The sequence below is a fragment of the Amblyomma americanum genome, chromosome 1 (assembly GCF_052857255.1).
Source record: "Amblyomma americanum isolate KBUSLIRL-KWMA chromosome 1, ASM5285725v1, whole genome shotgun sequence".
NCBI classification, from domain to species: Eukaryota; Metazoa; Arthropoda; class Arachnida; order Ixodida; family Ixodidae; genus Amblyomma; species Amblyomma americanum.
Genome location: NC_135497.1, coordinates 165,748,906 through 165,771,748, shown reverse-complemented (window position 1 = coordinate 165,771,748; position 22,843 = coordinate 165,748,906). Strand labels below are relative to the sequence as shown.

Here is a 22,843-nt window from a genome sequence, read left to right as displayed (position 1 = left end):
TAGCAAATTGTAAATTATGAGTTTTAAAGGGACACTGAGAACAGGACAGAAAATAGATGTTGGCTTGTATCGGTATAGGGTATACCCCGTTCTTATCACACAGAGACAACTCACCGAAAACGGGGCTTTTATGGACCTCCTTCACCCCGCGACGTCACGAAGATGCGGTGGCGCTGATGTTAGCAGCGACTTTCGCATGGTAGGCAAAACAGGTTCCGCTTTCCCGTGCCTACCGCAGCTGCCGCAGTTACCGGCGGCTGCTTCAAGCCTGTGCACTGCAGAAGCAGCATATATTGACCAGCTGCGTCACTGCTGGATCCGCGTAGTAGCATAGAAAAAATTAAATTAGCCTCGATAGGTTTCTCGCGCATAAATGTCGCATTCGGAAACTGACTAACAGGCATTGGGCCACGGTGGTAAAATGCGAAGTCTGGAGTCGATAGGCACTGCCACTCAATGCACTTAATAGCATGCAAGTTACTGCGTTCAGTCACCTGAACTTCAGGATAGTAGGCTGATAATTGCTCAAGGAAAAAAAAAAGACATATGTAGCTGCACACGTACTTATCACCTTGAGCAGGAGTGCACGGGGCGCCGACAGGTTCACTCGCCCCCAAGGAATGCGTTTTTTTGTTAATAGCACACCATGTTTAAAGGGCGCGTTTTGAGACATTTAATATTTACTTGAAACTGTTTCTTGATATGACGACGTAATTATTTCATTCGAGTAGAAAGAAGTCCGGTAAGTTGCGTCAATCTTGCGCGGTCGCGTTGTTGTGCTTAGAATAGCGTACCTTAAGTGTGCTAAACGCCATATGCTTTTTCATTGCATCATGCATGTGTCATGTTTCATGAGGTAATACATGATCGCGAAGCTTGTTTGGAAAGAAGCAGCCGCAGGCGTGCTACTAACAGACACGTGGCGAGATTGAGGGGGGACGCGGCATGAAAAGTGTTTTCGTTATTCATGCATGCGATATGTAACTAAACTTGGTGCAAATATGGAATTCCTACGCTAGTTTCAGTCATTCCTTTTATTTATAGCTATATCTGGTGGAGTTCTGGGTAATTATAACACCGTCGTCAAGTCCCCCCAAGCTAGGTCTCAAATAATTGAGTAGATAGTGCGCAGTTTTTTTTATGCCAGCATGTGCATAAAGCCCTGTTCTGTATGATGACGCGATTAGTTCTTTTTCTATATGATCAGTACTTATGCATGCATAGTTACATGAAAACGTTTCTTACAAAAAATAACTAACACAATACTGCACGTGTAGGGAAAAAAATCGAGAGATTTATTACGCTCCCCAACGTCTCAGGAATAGTTTGCGACAAATGGAATCATTTGATTTTCATGCGAATTACGAAGGTGAGTGATCCAGTCGCAGAAAATGTGAGAGGTCACAAAACGAACCTTAAAGTTTATTCCCTCGTTTATGGCATCTTCGCTTTCGCTTTGGTGAAAGAAATGCGGCACTGAAATCAAAGAAATTACCTCACAATTTTTGACGACCGCACTTCTAAAAAGCGTAATTTATAAATTTGTACTCAATATTTTGCTATAATTTTTCGTCACGAAACTAGACTTCACGGCTAGGAAAGAAAATAATTCTAGAAATCAAACATTTTCACCAAATCGACCAGCTTAACAAGAGGACAAGTCGGCCTGGCTGGTGCGTGGTCATGCGGCTAAAAACAGCGCTAAGCGAGACAGGAGATCGGGGACACGACGCTGCCCCCACTTTTCGCGCAGCGCGACACGTACGTATGTCAGCAGACGATGAGCGCATGTCTGCTCCGACGAAACAACGCCAGCACTTCCCCTCACTACTGTTACGAAGTAAAATCATTCCGGCTAGTGCAGAGTGTGAAAACTTGTTTTATTCAATGCCTAGCGCATAAATAAACGGCAGGAACGCTTTCTACATGTTTACTACTAACCATATATACAATACCGAGTGGCAAACTATTTCTCTTTATAGGCCGCACGTGGACAACGCGAGCTCGTGTACTTCGACAAATTACTAAGTTGGAAGCATCGACCATTGCTATGATTCGCAGAAACTGGAAACGCGCCTACAAGCCTTGAAAACCCGCGCACAACACCTATCCGCGACGCCACTCCCCGACCTTTTGCCTACCACGAGCTCGCTAGCGACTGCAGCGCCACCTCGTTTGTTTACAAACATGCAGGAGGTCCATAGGCTAGACCACACGAAACAAGGAAGTCCTGGTGTCGCCATCTCTGAGCTGCTTCGGGCATCGACACCAATGTGCGTGGCGGATCCCAGAGTCTACGCTACACCGCCATTCACTTCAATAATAATAATAATTGGTTTTGGGGGAAAGGAAATGGCGCAGTATCTGTCTCATATATCGTTGGACACCTGAACCGCACCGTAAGGGAAGGGATAAAGGAGGGAGTGACAGAAGAAAGGAAGAATGAGGTGCCGTAGTGGAGGGCTCCGGAATAATTTCGACCACCTGGGGATCTTTAACGTGCACTGACATCGCACAGCACACGGGCGCCTTACCGTTTTTCCTCCATAAAAACGCAGCCGCCGCGGTCGGGTTCGAACCCGGGAACTCCAAAAGGGTGCCAATCCGTCCAAGGACGACACGGGTTTGCATCGACTTGGGGGGAGATTTTTAATCTAATTTTCTCGGTGATCAATGCGTCTTTTGCTGCCGGAGAAACGTCAACATAGCCAGAAAGAGCCGGAGAATCATTTTTTTTGCCGAGAGCGATAACTGGGTGGAACTGTCCTCAATGTCCACTTCACGTCTCGGAGTGACACGTAGGCTATCAGTTGGCTCCGAAGTAATTTATACCACATGAGATTCTTTAACATGCGCTGGCAGCGCGCATCATAAAGACGTTTTTATACTACGCCTCCATCGAAGTGCGCTCACCGTGGCCGGTAACGAACCCGGGACCTTGGTATCAGCAGACGAGTGCCGAAACCACTGAGCCACCGCGGGGGTCATATTTATTGGTTTGTTTGGGAATGTGATATAGCGCGGTAATTGGGAGTGCTCACTAATTAGTGTGAGCTGAATGGCAATGATCCCTGTTCGCCTGAGGTTGCCATTATCCCTGCTCCGTTTTAGACAAGCGCGCTGCTTGTCTGCTTCTGGGCTGTTGGGTTGGTTAGGCAAGAGTCACTGTGTTCCAGTCGGTGACTTGACGTGCATATTGGTACACCCATGGCGGCTTTGTGGAGCGTGTTGAGTGCAGATTCGAGTTTTCTAGCTTGTGTTTGTGTTAGTGTTAGGTACGGGGCTGTGTGCAAGAGCCCATTGTATAAGTGTGAAAGCGCGTAATCTGAAAAGAGGAAGCGCTAAAGAGAGAAAGTAATCCGCACTTTGACAACCACACAGTTACCTTGAGGGTTTGGTCTCAGCGAGTATTACTCAGCGTGGTCTTTGAATACGCGCCTGAAATCGTTTGTGCGACGCGCGCGTTTAGGCAATGTCCGCTTATATCGCGTCGATGATCTTACTCGCGATGTGATGCAGCGGCTGCCAGGAGTCGGACGTCTTCGTAAATCCTGTAAAAAGGGTGCTGACTTCAGGTCGGCAACGCTGCGTCATCATGCGTCTTGAAGTTATGGACACTTAATGCTTTAGAATAATTTGCCAAGATTGTTTAATCGCTTAAATAAAGTAGGAATTGACGTCTGTGCTCTGCAGATCAAAGAAATGAAGTCATCCGTACGTATCTATTCTTAAACACGGTACCATAATATTCTATATAGGTGTGCTTGTTTTGAGCCTGCTTTTGTAATTCTGTCTTTTATTACTGTCCTGCGAAAAACAAAATCTATCTGTATCTCGTGTTCATTATCTTCAATGTTCAGTTCCTCTGTGACGCTACCGCATAATACATCATGAGTTGTGCTTCTCCGTGCTGCTGCTTGTAGAAGGGGTCGAGGGCACCTCAAGCTCCATTTCTGCAGCTTTTATCGCGCCCTCAATCACTGTCTGTAAATGGAAATCAATAAAGAACGAAAACAATTACGCGACACTTCGGAGGTCTTGGCTTTGCACTTTAGCCAGCCTGGTTTCTAGGAACTAGCAGCTGGGCAAAACAGGCGCTGTAAGGCGGCATGTGATAGCCACGCAGGGCATATGAGACAGCGTCGACGGGATGCATACCGTGACCCCGAAAAATGTATTGCCCATATTGAGTGCTCTTTATTTTGATAACGCAGCATTTTAAGAAGCGCAACATTTTTTATTTCACATTCCGCGCGTTCTTTCCTTTCAGAGCTCATAAAAATTAAAGATAGATGTCTTCTGCTTTGACATAATTGAAACTGATCAAGGAACACCACGCTTGAAGGTTTGATGGGCTAGTGCAAAAGATACGTACAGGTGCTGACATAAGTAAACGAAGCATGCTACTGCCTTCTAGCATTTTTCACGCGATGTATAATTGAAACTAGGAGCTCTGGCATGTCAAGGCTTGTAGCGGACGCGAGTGCGCTTGCTCATGGGCAAACATTTTTTCATGTCCGATATGGAAAGCATGATTGCAATTGCAACCGAATAGCGTGCTCCGTTTACTTATGTCCGCACCTGCACAAAAGTGAAGGCATAAGAGCAGCAACGCTTCGAAAAGAGCAGTGCATGACGCCCAGGAACGGTAACCAAAGAGTAGCACAAGTCTCGTCCAAAGCAGCACAAGTAATTGGCCCAACATTGGTACTGCACTGGCAAAGCTGGCACTGCAAATGACCAGCATGGGACCATCCTGTTGCAATATTGGGCCGATGACCTGTGCGGCTTGGGGTACTGGGAGTAGGACGACGTTGTTTTTATTCTTGGCGTTCATATTCCTATTTTTTGGTAATTTTATTCAGCTGCTGTATACAAACTGTTTGATTCGTGTTTCTGGGTAAAAGAGGTCTACCTAAGTACATATTCATAAGCCGGTTACACAGGAAATCTTGCGGCAGAGTAGAAAAGTACGAACATGCGTGTTCGCGTTTCATTCCAGCCTGACTGTGCGGTGTCCATTGCGATCAGATGTATGCTTTGATAGCAGGAATACAGCGAAGCAGCATTACAATACCTTAATTTTCCGGCTATATACTTCATTTCATTTTCTTGACAGACCGTATTCTAACATAGTTTCCAGGCCCCGCCTGTTTGCAGCGTATTTATGAATATGTCCTTTTTTGCGTTCATAAGTGGCTGAATTCCTTCAATGAGTCTAGCTTGCTTGGTATATTGGCCTTGCTCTTGGCAACAATCACTTCTTGAGAGGGACATTCGTGAGGATAAATACTAAGCACTATTTGGTACGTCAGTGAAAGACAACGAAGAACCACAAACATTTTATTCAACAATAGTAGTGAGCAGTATAACATAAACATAACAACAAGAACTGAAAAATAATACACTTTTCCGCCGTAAAACAGCCGGAAGTCCGAACTAGCAGTGATGAACTCTACATATGGCCACAGGGTAAACATGGCAGCTGCGGTCACAACTATGTACACACTAAATACACTGGCGCCTTCACACTGGCTGGTGTTATTCTTGAGCATTAAGAAAACTGTCCGCCTTTTATACTTCTTCCATTTTCCTCGCCCACGAAGCGGTGCACACGCGATTGTCGACGAGCCAGAAAAAAATTGAGAACGATGAGTTTCTTTCGAAAATTTTGCTGCAAGAAAAGCTTGTCAAGTGCAATCGGAATTTTTATTATAATATGAAGCACACAATTATATGACACGTGGGTAGATAGCCGGCTGCGCTGATAAGAGAATTCTTAGCAAGTAGAAATAAGAAAATGAGCGGCTTGTTATGAGAAACGTATGCAGGAAGCCAAAATTCACCAAAACCACGGAACATAAGAAAATGTTGCGTTTTTTTTTTCATGTAACGTCGTTCTAAGCGAAGCCATGCGGTCACAGGGGCAAGATATACAGCCATTTCAAATATTGTTAGTTGAAGAAAACTTATCCCTGGTCCAGGGCGCTGCTTAGCGGTGCACCGGGGAGTGCACCAGGAAGTGCCCATTTTCAAAGGCTCAGGAAAGATACCCCGTAGCTCTTTGATTTTTTTTTTCGTAGAACGCGCTTAAAAGGGCAGCGAAACTTTTCCAACCTCAATTTCTCGGTAAAATGAGTATGTCGCTATTGTAGCGTTAGTCGGTTGAGTTGAAATTCTATCTGCTTCTGCGATCGACGTGCAGAAAAATAAACTCTCCGGCGAGTCACTCTCTACCCTTGTTATCTTGGGCCTTGGCCTCGACAACCATGACGCCGCTGTCGACGTTGCTTCTGCCGTGAAGAAGAGTGGATGTTCATGTGATATGGAGACACTAAAATGCTGAACTCGGCTCCTTTCCAGTCACTGCCACAAATTTCATCAAGTGGCGGCATTTGGCCTAATTGAGCCACAGCTTGAAAGCATGCGTTCCTCTGTGCATTTGTTTGCGCTGCACAATACTACGCGTTGTGCTCGCTCATGGGCTCTAATACTGCTGTGTTTTTTGTTCACTTCGGTAACAGCCGCCACAGCTTTGTGTAGCAACAAATACGCGCCTATCGAACATGAACCCTAAGCTCCGTTAATGCTCTGATTTACAGGGAGATTTACGAGCAACATGCACACTCGAAACGCAGGGAAAGTCAACGTCTCATATGCCACTTTGTTCATTTCTAAATGAACACGCTGCAGGCGTGACCGCATGAAGTGCAGCTTGTTTTAGCTATAACTGTGCAGAACAGTATTTCATGTGTCAGCACAGGAATGGGAGTCATTTTCTTTTTTGCAGCATAAATATGTATCGTGTCTCATTGCAGCTGAGTGTAATTTGCTCATCTGGAAGCTTTAGGAAATTTCTTTTTAAGAGGGGCGTACTATGCGTATCTGATATTTTTCTCGGATTTTTTTTCTGCTGAATTTGGACTACTGTGTCTCAGTTTTATACAAAGTTCCGCCAAAGGCAAATTAAACACTGCAGCCAGAAAAACTGGGGAGAGGCAAATTGATGAATCTCTAAAAAAAGTGATCAGATGCTTCACACACGGGGAAGGCGACACCGGCACCGCTTCAACGCACACTTCGACTACAACAAACGACCTCTAAATCACAACAAAGCACTATTGACGCTATTCTCCACGAATACAAACAATGACACGCCTGGCGAGAAATGCTTTCGCAGAGTCCCTTCGAAACACAGCCAGCAACCTGCCGTCAGCTTCTTTCCCACCCCTAGTGAGTTTTGTACACGCGCGGCCAAGCCCTCAGACACCCAACACAACTAGCTCACGAACGGCACACGCGCACACCTAGCCACGAATGCAGGTCTCAGGCCGGCGAATGGTAAATACAATGAGGCAGCGTCGGGGCGTAGTCCCATAGCTCAGAGGTAGCTGGACTGTCCGGGCGCCATGTTGCCGTTAGAGCCCATGTCAGCCTTGGGCTTGTAGAGCATCTCCGGGTGCAGCTTGTCGCTCTTGTCCTCCATGTAGGGGACAGTGCTCTTGTTGTCGTGCAGTTGCGGCCGTCGTTTGGGCATGAGCACCAGCTTCTCGATTCGGCCCGTGGGTGCCTCGCAGGCCACGAACAGGATGTAGCTGAGCAGGTAGCTGGCCACCAGCGCCCCGAAGTACTGGGTCACCTGCCACGCGTACAAGCAAGAAAGCCCGTCACTCGGACCCTCGCTAAAGGGAGCCAGACTACTTCATTTTCATCTGAGCGTTTTCAGCTATCTGTTGGCGAGTAAAACAATTTCTCTTCTGACTAAAACATTTTATAGCGTCCGAAGGGCATAGTGGCGAGGGGGCCTTACGTTGCGGACGGAGCACTCTGGTTGCTCACGATAATTTAAGTACCGGCGACGGATCTCCACGGTGCGAAAACTTCTACCAATAAATGTGAAGTTACGTAGTGGTCCCCATTTATGTCATATATAATGGATCAAAGCGAACAGAAGGTAATAAAGGGTGTAAAGCGCACCCTGTGCTCGTTGCTGCAAGCTGCGCCATAGAATCAAACGGACGAACAGAACCGTTCCGCAGCACTTGAGGCCAGCAACAAGTAACACACGTTTCCGGGAGTTAATGTTCTAGTGAAAGGGTCTTTTACCAGAGCCGTGCAGTGTCATAGTTATATTGTCGTCAACGCACCGCCAGCGTGTTTCGGTTTTATAAGTAAATCAAGGGGAGTCACTTCGCTTATTACAAGCAGCCGAAATTGCTCTAGGACACTACAGCGAAGTAACACGACGCGGACACTGCGTCGGCTTGCGCCTGACGGTTCCGCCACTCACCATTGTGTAGTGCGAGAAGAATATCCTCTCCCGGGTGATGTTCAGCCGGATGTAGTAGTACGGAACGTGCAGCAGGTACACGCCGAACGAGAGCCGGCTGAAGGGCACCCAAGCGCTCCACGACAGCCACGTGTTGATGAAGCCTGCAAGACAAAGGAAGGTAAGACATCTGTTATAGCTCTCGGTGGCAAAAACACGCGGGCCGCTGAACGGGAGAGCTGCTCCATTGTGCTTGTTTCTAACCCAACTGGGGCTTCTTTAAGGCGCCGAAAGCTCCGTGAGAACCGACCTCGGCTTTTTCGCGAGGGCATAAACGTTCATCTTCGTTCAGTAAGCCTACTTTCCTTTGGCTTTTAAACTCTCGAAGAGTGACAAGAGAACTGTGTAGTAATCAGAGCATTATATATCCTCAGTCCGACAATCTGCCACAACTGAGCGAACGTCGCTTCACCTGCTTGTATGTGTGATAGTCTTTTTTTCATTCAAGTATGTACCTTAATTCACACAGGCCGTCAAGGAAGACAGCGGTGTAGTTTCGTTCTTTTTTTCCTATTTTCTTGTGATTAAATGCATACATGCGCACACTGAAGTTTCGCAGTGGTTCGTTCTTTGATGATGATGATGATGATTCTTTATGACGCAAGGGCATCTGAGGCCAAAAAGCGCCATGGCACAAGGTATTTTCGATTTCTCAAGGTGGGGCCAAAGACCCATTTCCCAAGCATTTCACCCTAAATAAGCCGAGCACCAGACCTGGGGAAAGCTTGTACCCATTGTATCACCGGTGGGCACCCGGCGTCACTGGGGATCGAACCCCGCACCTCCCGCATGCGAGGCGGATGCTCAACCATTCGGCCACTGCTGCGGTCCTGGTTCATGCTTTGGGGGCTACAAGTTTCTCCCAGTAAGGAAACGACAGCAGGAACCACAAATGTCTGCTTCGCACGCATCTTCGCGCAGCGCGACTGACTGCAGTTGGTCCAGACTATTGCAATTATTCTGTTAACGCGGCGTCTAAGGTTTTTCTGCTCTGCCTCCAAAAGGGTGCCCGGAGTTTTTATTTGTCACCATTTGACCAAACATACGTGTTCATTACAACCCTAGAAACTGATCTAGGAGAGCAGACGAACGGTATATGTTTCGTACCGATCCCATAAGATTGGGCGATAGACCAGTGATTTGAAAAGCACAATAGCTGTGTTCCGCAACCGACGATAACACATGCTCTAGCACCAGCGCGGGAAAGGATGGTCTATGCTGAGGGGAAAACAGATCGCATGAAGAGCACTCCAAGGGTGGTGGTGCGTTATATTAGAAGCGGTCACCTATCGCGGCATTAGAAGTCGAAGACATTCTGGTTTTCCATCCTGTTTCGTTTACGGCTCACTGGCCGCAGTTTCGTTCGGCGCAGTGAACAATGCACACTGCAACATTTTTTACGCCAGTCAGCCAGCTTGAAGAGGTAGGAACACCATCTCCTGTCCCGCTGTTGACGCGGAAGATGAGCGAGCGCGGCCGTCGGGAGCACTCACCGCCTCGGCCGGTGGAGCAGGCGAAGGTGAGCCAGGCCAGCCACACGGACCACAGGAGCCGCTCGGAGAAGGCGAACGACAGCTTGGCCCACTCGGCGGGGTGCTCGCCCCGGTTCCAGTCGTACATGATGAGGATGGCGGTGAGGCCGCAGGCGGCGCTCATGAGCCACAGGCCCGCCTGGAGCATCTGCGAGCGAAGAACACGCCGACGCTGATCAGACGCCAGTATCGACGCGGCCATTCGGTCCGTGGGACCTTCCTCCCCCCACCCGTTTCTGACTCTTTCTGTTGTTCTCTCTCCCCCCTTCCCCAGCGTATAAACAGCAAAGTAGATATAAAAAGCAGTCTGCTTGTCTTGGAACAAAGTTTTGCTCCACAGCATGCGTAGTCAATTTTGAGCGCATTGGGGCATGTTTCCGTAAGTGGCGTCAGTGAACGGGAGTGAGGCCAAAAATAAAGCCAAAATGAGTGTTATTTGCATGTGTAAGGGTAAGATAAAAGAATGAGAGCGATAATGTTTTTTTTTTTTACCTAGCCCCTGATCTGAGAGGCTAGAGAGGCACTGACCACTCACCTTACTAAGCTTCACCGTTGGATACTTGTAGAGGAACAACTGCGTGATCGCTCCGAAGAAGAAGGCAACGCCATGGTAGGACGGGTGAGTGTAAAATTTGTTCAGCGTACCGGTCATTATCCTAAAACCAGGAAACAAAGGTTAGTGAGCTTCGCATACGTTCACACACGAAAAAGTCTTCTTTTTAATATAAGCTTTTGTGTACGACACCCAGGGGAAACGTTCAGTCAGCGCCGAAATAAAACCTCATCCAATTTATATTGAGCAGTAAACCAATTGCTTGGGGTCCCTTTGAGTGCATATGGCGTACACGAAACGCATGGCAAGCACATTCCTAGACCCTGACGGTAAACAAAATGGCGCGTTTGAAAGTGCACTTAAACCTCTGCCGTGCCTTTCGAGAACAAGAATGACAGCGAAACAACTTCCGGTCTCACTTCTACATGTTCCTTCCAGTATCTAAGGAAGTGATAAAAACTACGTCACAAAGACAAGAAATTACGCGTGTGGTCATATAATGGGGCCGAGCGGATAAAGCAGATGAAAAATAGCCAGAGAAGGATGTCGGAAACAAGAGGGTGAGGTTATATAATTTCTCTTGGGTAGCGCGTCCTCCTCATTTCATTCTATTTCACTGTTACTGAGCATAACGGAGCTGGGTAGCCTATCAGCACTGACGATGGAGAAGGTTCGGTGTATTATGAACAGAAAGGGATCTCACGTGAAGTTGTCCGCCATCGGGAGAACGAAGGGTGTGTAGATGGTGTTGGACACTTGCCAAGCGGAAATAGAGCACGCTATGAGAGAGAGCACTCCAAAAACGATGATGCTGGTCCATATTTTTCTGTAACAAAAGAAGATTTCTTATCAGGAATAATCTGAGGCAAACAAAAATCCGTGAAAAAGGCATTATTGCTGGCTGTTTTCTGGTATGTTTGGGCTATATTTAACCAAAAAACCAATTCGACTGTCATATTGTTGCATTTGTCGTGAGTTGCTGCTTTTTTTTTTCGCACAGGAAAAATCGTTCCTGCTTTAACCAGGCGACTTGTGGGCGAGAAAGCCACATTTCCTCTCACAAAAACGAAACATGCGCTGAACAGCGCCTCTACTCCCTCAAAAGCGACATAACCAAAAATAACGGGGAAGAAACTATAGGTCAGGCCGCTTGTTCTTTAATATGCAAATTAAGGTAGCTCCTGAATGCACTTTTTAACCTAACGATATTTTTTTTCATTCCGTTAATCGCAAGTCTTCTGTGGTATATTAACCGAAGATCTTGCCCTACCCTCCCTCATTCATGAATTCACTTGACTGTCATCAACTTTGCATTGCCAAGCTAATTCTTTTTTGCGTCTGTGTGAAAACAACTAACATAGATTATAAAAACGGTCATTTCTGATATTCAAGGAGAAGGGACATTTATCATCCATGCCGATTCTTAAATACTCACGGTTGAACAGGAAAATGAATTACAAAGCCGATCACGGTAACTAAAGGGGCTAACAAAAACAAGCAAAAAGGAGTGTTACACCGCATGGCTTCCTTCTCCCGAGTTTTTTTCTCATACATCATATATGTCTTGTGAACAGCTGATCTAAGTCCGCGTACTCCACGTTCTGAAACGTTGTTTTGGAAATACACTATCGCGTCATACTTACTTCTTGAAAAACTGGATGATGATAACGGAGATCACGAACAGCTGGAAGTCCGTCGACATGTACCAAAGGTGGCCGAACATTCCCTGGGAAAAATTATTTGAATAAAAATATTAGCTCTGGTGACAAAAGCATGCCTCACCTTCTAAGCAAACCGAAGAGAGAGCAATCGATGCTCCTTCGGTACCATTGAAATGAGGGCGAAAGCATCATTAGAGGGAGACGACTTTTCCCACTGCTGTTACGGACACTACAAGTTCCCCTCTCGGTTCTGTTGTTTCGTGTGCTGTTGTCTTATTTTTTACATGCATCTCAGCGAGCCACACACCTCCTCCAGTTCTTTTGCTGATTACATGTACTGTGCGCAAACATATACACATGCAGACGCGGACACATACATGTGCACATAACCTGTATGCATCCGTTCTGTCGGCCTGCATGGGATGCAACGCGAGCAACTTTTGCGTTGTTCGGATCCGTGGTGTGTCGCTCGTCAGTGACTATGCATACAAAATAAGCCGAAGTCACTGGAACCAAGAAGTTCACAGAGTAATATGAATTTTTATAGGGTGGCGTTGGTTCGGGGGAATTGGTTCCGTAATTGTTAGGGTAGCATATAATTAGATAGCAAGTAAAAGAACACAGCCGAGCCGCCAGTGGAATCCGAACTCTGGACCTTCGGAATGTTGCATGCAGTTGCTTGTAATGCAGTGTTCTACCAACTAGTTGCTCAGCGTGGATGTCACAGAAGCCTTCAAGCCGGAACGTTATCCAAGGCAGTCGTTCACAAGGGTCACCCGTGACGCGCGCAAGGGTGCGAGTCCTGGTTCTCATGCTTTGTTTGTGTTGCATTCTGTTACGTTAGCATTACAAACGCAGATACCTACAGATGAACTCATACACCCACCTAGTGCTAAATGGAATACGGCTTTAAGGTACCAGCTTACGCGTTTGTACAAATTCTGTGCTGGTTGTACTGCTTCGGGAGCAAGTAGCTTAAGAGCTAGCGACAGAAACACTTACGATGTGCAGGTTTCCAGTGAAGTTCCTGATTTGAAGCAGCAGGGCCCAAAATTGGGTGCGGACTTCTCTGTAGAAGAGCTCGTACAGCGTAGGCGTTGTAGGGCCGCGGAACATTAGCGGCGCGAGGAACATGCACATAACGCAGAAGGCGATGGGAATGGTTCCCCTGGAAATGAAAACATGAAAATGAAATTAAAGAGAGCCATGCGCTTCCGCTTTCTATTCGACAGTTAAAAGAGGCACACGTGAGTGAACTCAGCAAGGTAATTATTAAAAGAGTGACACTTCTTACTCGTGTCGCTTCTTTTCATCAATCTACAAGCTGTCCACTATATGCACGCATGTAAAAGCTTCCGCAGCTCTAGTATACCTGTCTTATTTTGTCTGCCATCAGTTCCAGTTGCTATGATGAGGAGCGAGTCGGAGAAAAGGAAGAAATATTATTGAGTGCTGAAACATATCAAATGCACAAGTTAGTTCGAAGCAGGTCATTTTATTGGGCACTGCCAGAGACTGTTCTCCTGTTTGCCTTGTGACGCCGATTAATGTATACCAAGGTGCCTACTTTTTTTGCAGGTATTCTCAGTATAACTTCAATCTATTCGTTATTTAGCTCGTTTATAGATATCACGACTGCGTCTAAATAGCTTGTTTTCGGTAAAATAGTGACACAGCCCATCGCGCTGTATATTGTTTACCACGCATTAATACGTCGTTGAACCCATAAAGCAGGCGGAGGATATCACGAGCGTCTTGCTAAGCGCTATCTACCGCTGGGTCAGGGGACGATGATCGAGATACTGCTCGCCAAAGAGCAGTCTTAGCTTTTCGGTGCCCTGTTATTGCCGATCGCTCGGAGGCCTTACTCCAAGTATGCGTTCGACAGGAAACACGACCTGAGTATTCTTACCGAATGTATCTCCTGATGATGGCTACAATAGTGCCCCACAGGGCATTTGAGTTCTCCCGCAGCAAGTTGTACGTCAGGAGGTAGCCGCTGTTCGCGGAGGAGCAAAAACATAAAAGACAAAGAATCAGTGAAGAAAACCAAAGGTCTTGGTCAGATTTTTGCAGTTACTTTAAGTACACTAGAGCTATTAAAAAGTCATTAGTTATGGTACCTAAATATGATTATGTAAAAATGTCTTGGATCTGCTGACGTGCTGTCGCTTAATATTTCTCAAGCGTACGGGAACGTCCGTACGGAAAGTAACCGAGCACATCATGTATGTCTACTCCTACATCGACTTCAAAACCATCCTATTTCGCCATCTGCTAGTGGGCAGCAAACTGTGCTTCCAGGGTTGATCAATCTGGATTTCTTCGCTAATTAGACAGTAAGACAGCATGAAATGAGGTGATGAGCAACTAACAACTCGCATTCATAATAGGGAGGTGGCTTGATCAGTGCATTTGCATCAACTACATTTTGAAGCCTGGAAAGCTCAAAAGGTGTTCACTTCATTCATAAAGCTTTTGGGGACGACTCCCTGAGTGATACCCGTGTGCAATTTTATTACCGCCGCTAATGATGAAACAGACATCACTATCTACGACTACGATACAGAAACAAATACGAGATCTGTCCACGGCAGGTTGCCGTCAGAAGAAGCCGCGGCAAAGTTGGACGAACGAAGCGTCATGCTGGTACTTTTCTTTGATCGTTCGTGTGTGTTGTGTGCTCCCCTTCGGAGATCACAGACAACTGAGTAAATAACAGGAAATGCGACATGCGACTGGTGGGCTTCACAGAACAGCACTTTGCAGTATGCTTCGAGAACCGGGAGAGGGGCTGGGCTAAATGCGTAAGCTCGTAGTGGAAGCAGTTTGAAATGGAATGAGGCATCAGTGCCTTCGGCTGCCAGCATTTATAAAGAAAAAAAAAGCCCGATACTTTAGATACCATAATTCGTACATATAATAATAGCACGTATTTATTCCAATGGCAATAAAAGAATGAAAATTGGGTGACATATGCCTTACAGAGAACCGTGGCCCGGCTTGCTATCGACGTCCTAGGTGCCAAAGTTGAGACTGCCAGTAAAAGTATTTTCCTCCTCTTCCCTCCTACTTAATTTCAAGACGTGTCGTAAGCCAGTTATTCGGAGCTTCTTTTTTTTTTACTGGAAAGGTAGCTTTTGACCATAATTAGAAGTTTATCGTGGTTATTCGCAAAGAGGAAAAGAGATGCCCCTCCTACCAAAGTATGGATCAGATCAAAAGGGCAAGCACTGAACGGCTGCACTCAAAAACTGCCTGCAGATAGGAAACAAAGCCATACCTTTTGCTCTCTATCTTTTTTTTTAAGCTATTTGGCTGCCGTGGCAGTTTTCTTCATTTGACCAATTGGCGTAACTAAGAAGCAAGTAAGAGCGCCGAGGGAGAAAGGGTCATGATGGAGGGGGGGGGGGGGGCGGGATACGAGGGGCGAGCGAGGTCATGTGGTTTAGTGGCGAGGGAGAGGAAACGATTGCGTGACATCTTGCGTTCCGTGTGCAGCTCTGGCATTGTTCGCCTCTGGCCAGGTAGTAGTGTTGCGTTGGTGTCAGCTTCAGCAAGCGAAAAGTTCTCGAAAATAGCGCCAAAGCGTGCTCTCACCCAAGAAGAATTGGAAGAAAGGCGAGGAATTCAGTGCTCCACGGAAATTCCTTGAATAACTCAGCAAGGTAAGGAAGCTATTCGCTAAGTTAGACATGGTTTCTGTGTTTTTTGTGTGTGTGCATTAACGCGCGTTATAATAGCCCAGTTGCCAGTTCACAATAAAAGAGTTCGAAAATGTGGGGTAGTTTGCAAGTTGTTCGTGTGTCTAGCTAGAAACGCCTGTCTGCTTGGTACTGCATTTTGGTTCTTTCGGCCCTCGTGCAGAACATACCAGTTAAGGATTGAAAGCCCACAATATGTTCACGACATAAAACAGTAAGCCAAGAGCATTCTGGATGAAAACATAAAGTAATGAGCCCATGACGCTTTTGTTCCTCTAGCATTTGTGCAAACTGCGTAGTAGAACGCTCTTTCTTCAGGAGTGCACCGCGTTGCATGTCGTCACGCTCACTACAGAAGATGAATTTCATATTCAGGATTACACAACCAAGAAAAAAAGGAACAGAAAAATTCGCTGCACTTGTGAAAGAGAATGAAGGTGTACTTACGCGAGGAACAAGAAGGTATCTACGCTGAGATAACCAGCCATGATGAAGCAGAAGGTGATGTTATCTCCATAGTGAAGAGCGTTGACAAGCCGAGCTGCATTAGAAGAGCAGATAATTTTCTGTCACAATCGGTAATGCAAACCGATGCCAGTAGCATCATTGCCAAGCAACGGGCACTATTTTTTAGATTTCGAGTGCACCCGTTTCATATCTGTATTCCTTTAGACAGCACTACAAGTCTAACATCAAATAGTCACCTTTTTTATTACTGTTAGGCTCCTTAATTACTCAGAGGCGTATAGATCACGGTAATATGTATACCAGTTTTTACAATTCAGGAAACGCGGCTACTCTCGGCGCTGTGGCCCAACAGATTTTGGCTATTTCGACGAGTTACGTACACTGCAGAGGTTGCTTTGCCTGCAAGCTTCTCAAAAGTGCATGTATTTGGCACAATGTAGGCAGAACTTGTTGGGCCACAGCGCCGAGGGTATCCGCGTTTTCGAAGCTGTAAAAACTAATATGGGTATTACTCACCATGACTACACGTCTCTCAATAAATTAGGAGTCTAACAGCAATAGTTAAAAAGTTGATTATTCAATATTTGTTAACTAGCCTGCTAGTTAGCCTGTCTTGGCTGTATTCTGATGTGCTGTACCGCTGATAATCCTAGGAGGACAAAACTCGCTCTTCTAACTCAAAATTTTTAAAAATTGTGTACAGCCTTAGGTGAAACGCCCTGCATGTGGGCGTCCACTTTTCACCCCTGCTCGAATTACTGTATTTTATGAGCACCTCGCTAATCGCGCACTTCTTTCTCTCTGGATTCGCAACGCGTGCCAGCCAAAAAGTGCCAACCGCACTGAGACCGGCAGTGCTCACCCATGTTGGTGAAGTTGAAGGTGCTGTACGAGTGGCCGAGGACCACCCAGCCGATGCTGAAGAAGCGCATGCCGTGCAGGAACCGCAGCTTGTACGCGTCGGACTGCTTGTCGGTGGTCACCTTCACCAGCATCTTGGAGTTGGCCACGATGGAGAAGCTCGACAGGAGGGTGAGGGCCGTCCCTGAAATGAACGAGCGGCCCAAGGCGTCGTCTACGCTTCGTGTGTTGACAGATGGCACGAAGACGGAAGCGCCTTAAATGGTACCTCCAGCAGCATTCATTTTGTGCGCCTGATAATGTAACAAAAGACGAGCATCACCCAACAGGCTCGTTATGTCGCAACTTTCTTTGATCTGGAACAACGGATCAGAATAAACGGGCATTTCTTCGGAAGATTGAAGCGTCGGAGTAATTTTCTAAAGAGATCCCTATTAGGAGGAATGCATTCGTATAAACTAAAGCAAGTGTAGCTTGCAGTGTATTACAAACACGCCATATGGGCCTGGGAGTGTTTAGGAGGAGTCTTCGCCAAACCAAAATGGGCTTTTATCCACGGCAGGCTATAAAAATAATATTCACCAAGAAATTATTATGGGGTATGATTAATCGCTTTGGCGTCACAAGTTAAAGCAAAAAATCGAACGACGACTGAGATGCAATGTTACACCGTGCTCCTGCCATTTATTTTCTTAATAAAAGAGCTTCATTATGAGTGCAATAAAAAAGACGGTAGAGGGAAAAATTCGAACCTGTCCCTGTGGCATGAGAGCTCCAAGTTCTAATTTTTCTTTATACCATTATTGCTTTCAGAGAGTCCCTTCCTCAAAATCAAGTTGTAAGTAATGTTGCTTAATACCAGTAACATCATTTGATCTAGTTTCGTTCTCGTATTTCTGTTCTTTTCTGTGTGTATTTTGGTTGTTCTCGGCCCTTCGTCTCTGTCTTTTTGACGTTTTGCGAACGTGACGTCCGAATTCCTATGGCTGCGAATATTTGCTACCCGCGTTGCTATTTCTCCCGTAAATAAAATATAACCCCAACAATAATACCTCATCTGCGCTAAAGGTATTCATAAGCAGTGATTAAAATAAGAACAGTGCATGAAATGCGGCAGTTCGACGTGTCGTATACCGGGGTTGTACACATCGTCTTCGATGCTAGAAAGCGGCTGGTCTGCATGCGTAGATTTACGTAGTCGTGCTGGGACATGGCACGAAACGATAGGCAGTCAAAGTTGTAGTAATCAGAGTTTAGTAGAACGATTTCAGAAGACGGCGCATTATAAAATAGGCCATATAATATATCAAGCCAGCACGTACATATATCGCCATCATATTGCAACTCACATTCCGATCACTCCCGCTTACTCCTTTGGTGTTAAACTTCCTATTTTTCTTTACTTCAACTCTAATGCGTGTATGCGGCAGCTGCTGGATCAATAAAGCAACGCAGGAATCGCTTGAAGTATTGTTGCTGTCCTAGTAGTGTGCTAGTGAGTTCCTATCAACTTTAACACATATTGAATTTCAAACTTCACAGTTTTGGCCATCACAGTCTTGCCCTTTCTACTGACGCGTCTGCAGTGTTCGCATACCTTATAGCGTCCAGTTTTAGAGAGGTGTGCGCAGCAAAGCTTTTCAAATCGGTATTCGTTCAAATACCTCTTTGCTCGTCTCGACGTCGTTTGGATAGGTAGAGGTCGACTGCTGTGCTTGCCGCCATGATGAAAGCCAGCACGCCCAGGATACCACTGTAAGGGAGCAAAGTGATGAGAATGAAGGCACAAAAATATATAGCTGCTACAGATCTTATTGGTGACAGCAATGGGACGTCATTTGATTGACGCGCATTACTTCTTGCAAAAACCTAGAAACGATCAATGCAGAGTTTCATAACAATTATAAAATGTCATTAAGAGAGCTACTTAGCTGAGCAATTATTGACCCCTCTTTCAAACTGCTGTATCATAGATAAATAACAAAAAGCTTGACAACCTGAGCGCTTCTATATTCTGCATGCTCTTATTCTGAGCGACAAAATCAAGCGTAAATAAACGTTAACAGGGACTGAAGATCCGACAGTCGTTTTACCTTTGGGAGAGCTGCGTAAAAGGTAGTTGAAAGAGAAAATTATGAACAGTAAGAAAAGTCAAACTCGCATATCTTCAAAGTTCTTGGGCAGCTATTTGCAAAATAAGGTAAATGTGTTGCCGCACATTTTAACACTTATCAATAAGTATTATGTTTTTCTGGACCATAACATATCTACAGCTACCGCCAGCGAGCTTCAAGAGCTTCTCTATGCGTGAAGCCTACCTTTGCTTTGCATCATGGTGCGTTCGAGCGACTTCTGAACGAACCCCTTCTCTGCCCTAGCGCTTTCCACTCTTCGCCTGGCAGCTTTTCTCATTAAACACTAGTTCCAAAAAACGCCGGATGTGTTTACGACTCATAGCTACTTTAGGCTGATGTGTGCAACGCAGTGAAATCCTGAAGATTGCTTCCTACAAGTTGGGGTTGCTTTTCATTGCATGTATGTTGGATTTTTGTGGATTTTGAAACGCACCTTGATGTCGATCGTGATCTTAATACACGAGCACTTTCTACTGCACTTCCATCAAAATGCGGCCGCTCTAAGCAGGTACTCAACCCATGACCTTGTGCTCAGGGGCAGAACGCGTAGTCATTGGGACACCGCGGCATGTCACCGCACTGTTGGCTTGCCCTTCGCCGCTTGCGCCACGTGTCTCGCCGCCTTTGTCACCTTTGCATAAAGCTTCAGCGCAGCACTAGCGGTAGCGTATACGATTGAGTGGGAAAACACAGATTAACAGCTTTTCATTCACCTGCGGCCAATTTTATTCACCTCACAACGGAAGCACGAATGCTCACATAAAGCAGCCAAAGCCGTCGCGGGTGCGACCTGACGCCGCAAAGTGCATGCAGACGTCAGGGCAACGCGTCTCGGCTGCGACTGACTGCCGGACCGCGTGAGAACTTCCTTCTTCGGCAATAAACTGACGGCTAGCACGCGCGCGAGCACACGCGCCCTCTCCGATCAACAGCCCCCCCCCCCCCCCCCCCCCCCAGTCCGTGGAATACTCGTCTCAAAAAACGATAAATAGTGAAGAACGCCGCAGCCTTGGCCAAACAGAAGAAGGCTGCACACAAGCCTTATTGTGCAGTTTCTCATGTCTAGCCGACGTCGATCTTTCTTTGGTTGTCTATATGAACTTTTTTCTCTTTCCTCTTTCGGTTGCTGGATCCTCGCATGAATTACACCTGGCGTGAGAATCAGTTCCGTTGCCAAATGCGCGCCACTGAAAAGGAAACCGCCAACTGTGACGGAGCAGCGGGCGCAACACTCGGCCGCGCAATCTGAATACGCGGGGGGGGGGGGGGGGGGGGGGGCATTTCCAGCCGCCCAGCGGCGCCTCGAGCAGGCCCCCCTCTTTTTCTCACGTAACCAGCCCCGCCCGCCATTGCTGCCGACCGCATGCGTTGTCGCTATTCGTCCGCACTGACGTCACAATTTGGCTAGATGCCACGGGCAGAACGCTTTGACGTCATCAATATCGGAATTCGCTTGTTTGTACTTTCTCAGTGCCGCTTTTGTAGGTTCGCTCACGGAATGAATATACATGCGCCCAGTTTCACAGTATCTGCGCGCGCTGGCGTGAAAATTACCAGTTTGCCCCCTCACGTCCGGTCGCAGCATCGGGAAACCCGCCCCTGTTGCAACATTTCCGTCCCGCGTCGATTCATTGCCAACTAGTTCCCTAATCATGTCTAAGAACGATTTACTCGGTGTCGAAAAGGTCGCGCAGATAAACAGCTAAGCGCGTGTTATAGGCCTAAAGGCAAAAAAAGAAACTTGTCTATCGTTCAAAGCCCGCATCCCAACTCAGGCACTAAGCTTTAAAGCAGAAGCTAGCATTTAGAGGTCGAGGCCCATCTTATGCAGCCGATTGCTCATTTGTCAAAAGATGCGACCCTTTAAACAGGTTCTTGTTTATCCCGGCGAACCGTGCGACAGCGGCAACAACGTGCGGCAGAGGCCAACAGCGACATGCGGTGATGGAGTCATGGGGTCGCCTTCACATTTCGTCGCATGCGCAAGGGGGTCGGTATACAAAAATCGCCACCGAAGCCGCACCCTCGTCATTTTCACGCAACTGCGTCATCGCGGACTGTCCAGCGCATCAGCTGCGAGGGAGCGGCGCCTGACAGTGATATGCCTAGAAAACGTGGGACCGAGGGCGGTAGCAAGGCGCGGATCGTGTCAGCCGGTCAAGGGCGCGCTGGTCAAAAGCATAAATAGGAGGAAGTTGTTGCGTCATGCCGTGCGTGACAGGCAGCCTGAGACCGAGGTACCAGTTGTCAAACGTGCGGCATTCCCCAGCAGCCCCGCGCGTCTTTTCGGCTTTATTTTGTGCGACACGTCGCACTTGTCTTGAACGCGGCGCAAGTTGCCAATGGCCTGTCCCGAAGGACCTGCGTACACCGTGATCCTAGCAAGGTGCCATAGGGAATTCTTGGGAAGTGAATACTTCTTTCTCTTTTTTCATGTCAGGGATCATATTACAGTGTCGGTTATAATGCAGCGAAGTTTGACGTCATAAAGACAAAAATCTGAGTTCTGAACATATGTATACAGGCAGCAGCAATCTGAGAGGGAACACGGGAGTGAGCGGCCACCGCGCTTCGTAAAGCGCTGCTGCCGACAGACGACGAGAACGGGCGGTGCCAGGGGCATGCGCAGAAAGACGAGCCGGCCATGCTTACTGGGCATGCGCCTTTGCCGCCGATTCTCGCTCCCTTTCGGCGACAGCGGTGCGCTAACTGCGTCGGCCACGCGCTCTCGCGTTCCTTCTCATATTGTTTCTGCCTGCACGACCTCATCTTTGCATACAGCCTCCCAATGTATTTGCCTCATATTCATAGCGTCTTCGCTACATTTGGCTTACATGGCAAGCCGCACCATGAAGGAAATGTACATCCCTTCGCTGTAAAAGAAAGGGAAAGTACTCATTCAGGTAATAGTGAGGCAATTTTAAACATTCTGGAAGTGACAAATGGTCCGTTGTTGCTTTCTTTCCTTCTTTCGGCCTGAGCTCGACCTATGTTCCGGTAATATGCATTGTGGTGCCGGCTGGTCCATTCTCAGAGTTCATTTTGGAGTACACAAAGACGACACACAGAGTAAAACAGGACAGGACGCTATTTGCAACTGTTTTATTTGGAAAAAAATCAGCCGAATTATGTACCCAGAAAGGGCTCTCTCTCTCTCTCTCTCTCTCTATATATATATATATATATATATATATATATATATATATATATATATATATATATATATATATATATATATATATATATATATAAGTGACCAGCTTTTTCTGAATAAAACAGTTGCAAGTAGCCCCCTGTGCTGTCTCCCTCCCTCGTCCTTTACCGTGCCGTCTTCGTGTGCGCTAAAAAGAACTCGACCTATGTTATTTTGTGCTTAACCGCTGAATACAAGAGGACTCAATAGTTGAGTGGTTACCAAGTCCAACGCTGAAACCGTCTGCTTGCGTATATGAACTGCCTGCCGAGAACCAGTAAGATCATTTGTGCTTTAATTGATGCGCAGAGTCCTCAGAACGCAGTGTGTCCGGAATGGTGTACGCCTATTTTCCCAGAAGATAAGAGCGGTTGCGTTTTTATAGAGGAAAAACGCTAAGGCGCCCG

The 22,843-nt window shown here is 46.7% G+C and overlaps 1 protein-coding gene across 1 annotated transcript in view; it reads right to left on the bottom strand.

Annotated features, from left to right (window-relative positions):
- Nucleotides 1–5,331: 5,331 nt before the first annotated feature.
- LOC144114121 (nose resistant to fluoxetine protein 6-like) overlaps nucleotides 5,332–22,843 on the bottom strand; it is a 35,420-nt gene continuing 17,908 nt past the window's right edge. Inside the window, exons 5-15 of the mRNA XM_077647629.1 lie at nucleotides 18,773–18,861; nucleotides 17,110–17,292; nucleotides 16,227–16,320; nucleotides 13,988–14,074; nucleotides 13,078–13,243; nucleotides 12,058–12,140; nucleotides 11,118–11,240; nucleotides 10,397–10,517; nucleotides 9,823–10,009; nucleotides 8,291–8,433; nucleotides 5,332–7,639 (exon numbers count right to left, since the gene is read on the bottom strand). Of these exons, the coding sequence (XP_077503755.1) occupies nucleotides 7,382–7,639; nucleotides 8,291–8,433; nucleotides 9,823–10,009; nucleotides 10,397–10,517; nucleotides 11,118–11,240; nucleotides 12,058–12,140; nucleotides 13,078–13,243; nucleotides 13,988–14,074; nucleotides 16,227–16,320; nucleotides 17,110–17,292; nucleotides 18,773–18,861 (1,534 nt within the window). The 3' untranslated portion in view covers nucleotides 5,332–7,381. The remainder of the gene's footprint in view (nucleotides 7,640–8,290; nucleotides 8,434–9,822; nucleotides 10,010–10,396; nucleotides 10,518–11,117; nucleotides 11,241–12,057; nucleotides 12,141–13,077; nucleotides 13,244–13,987; nucleotides 14,075–16,226; nucleotides 16,321–17,109; nucleotides 17,293–18,772; nucleotides 18,862–22,843) is intronic.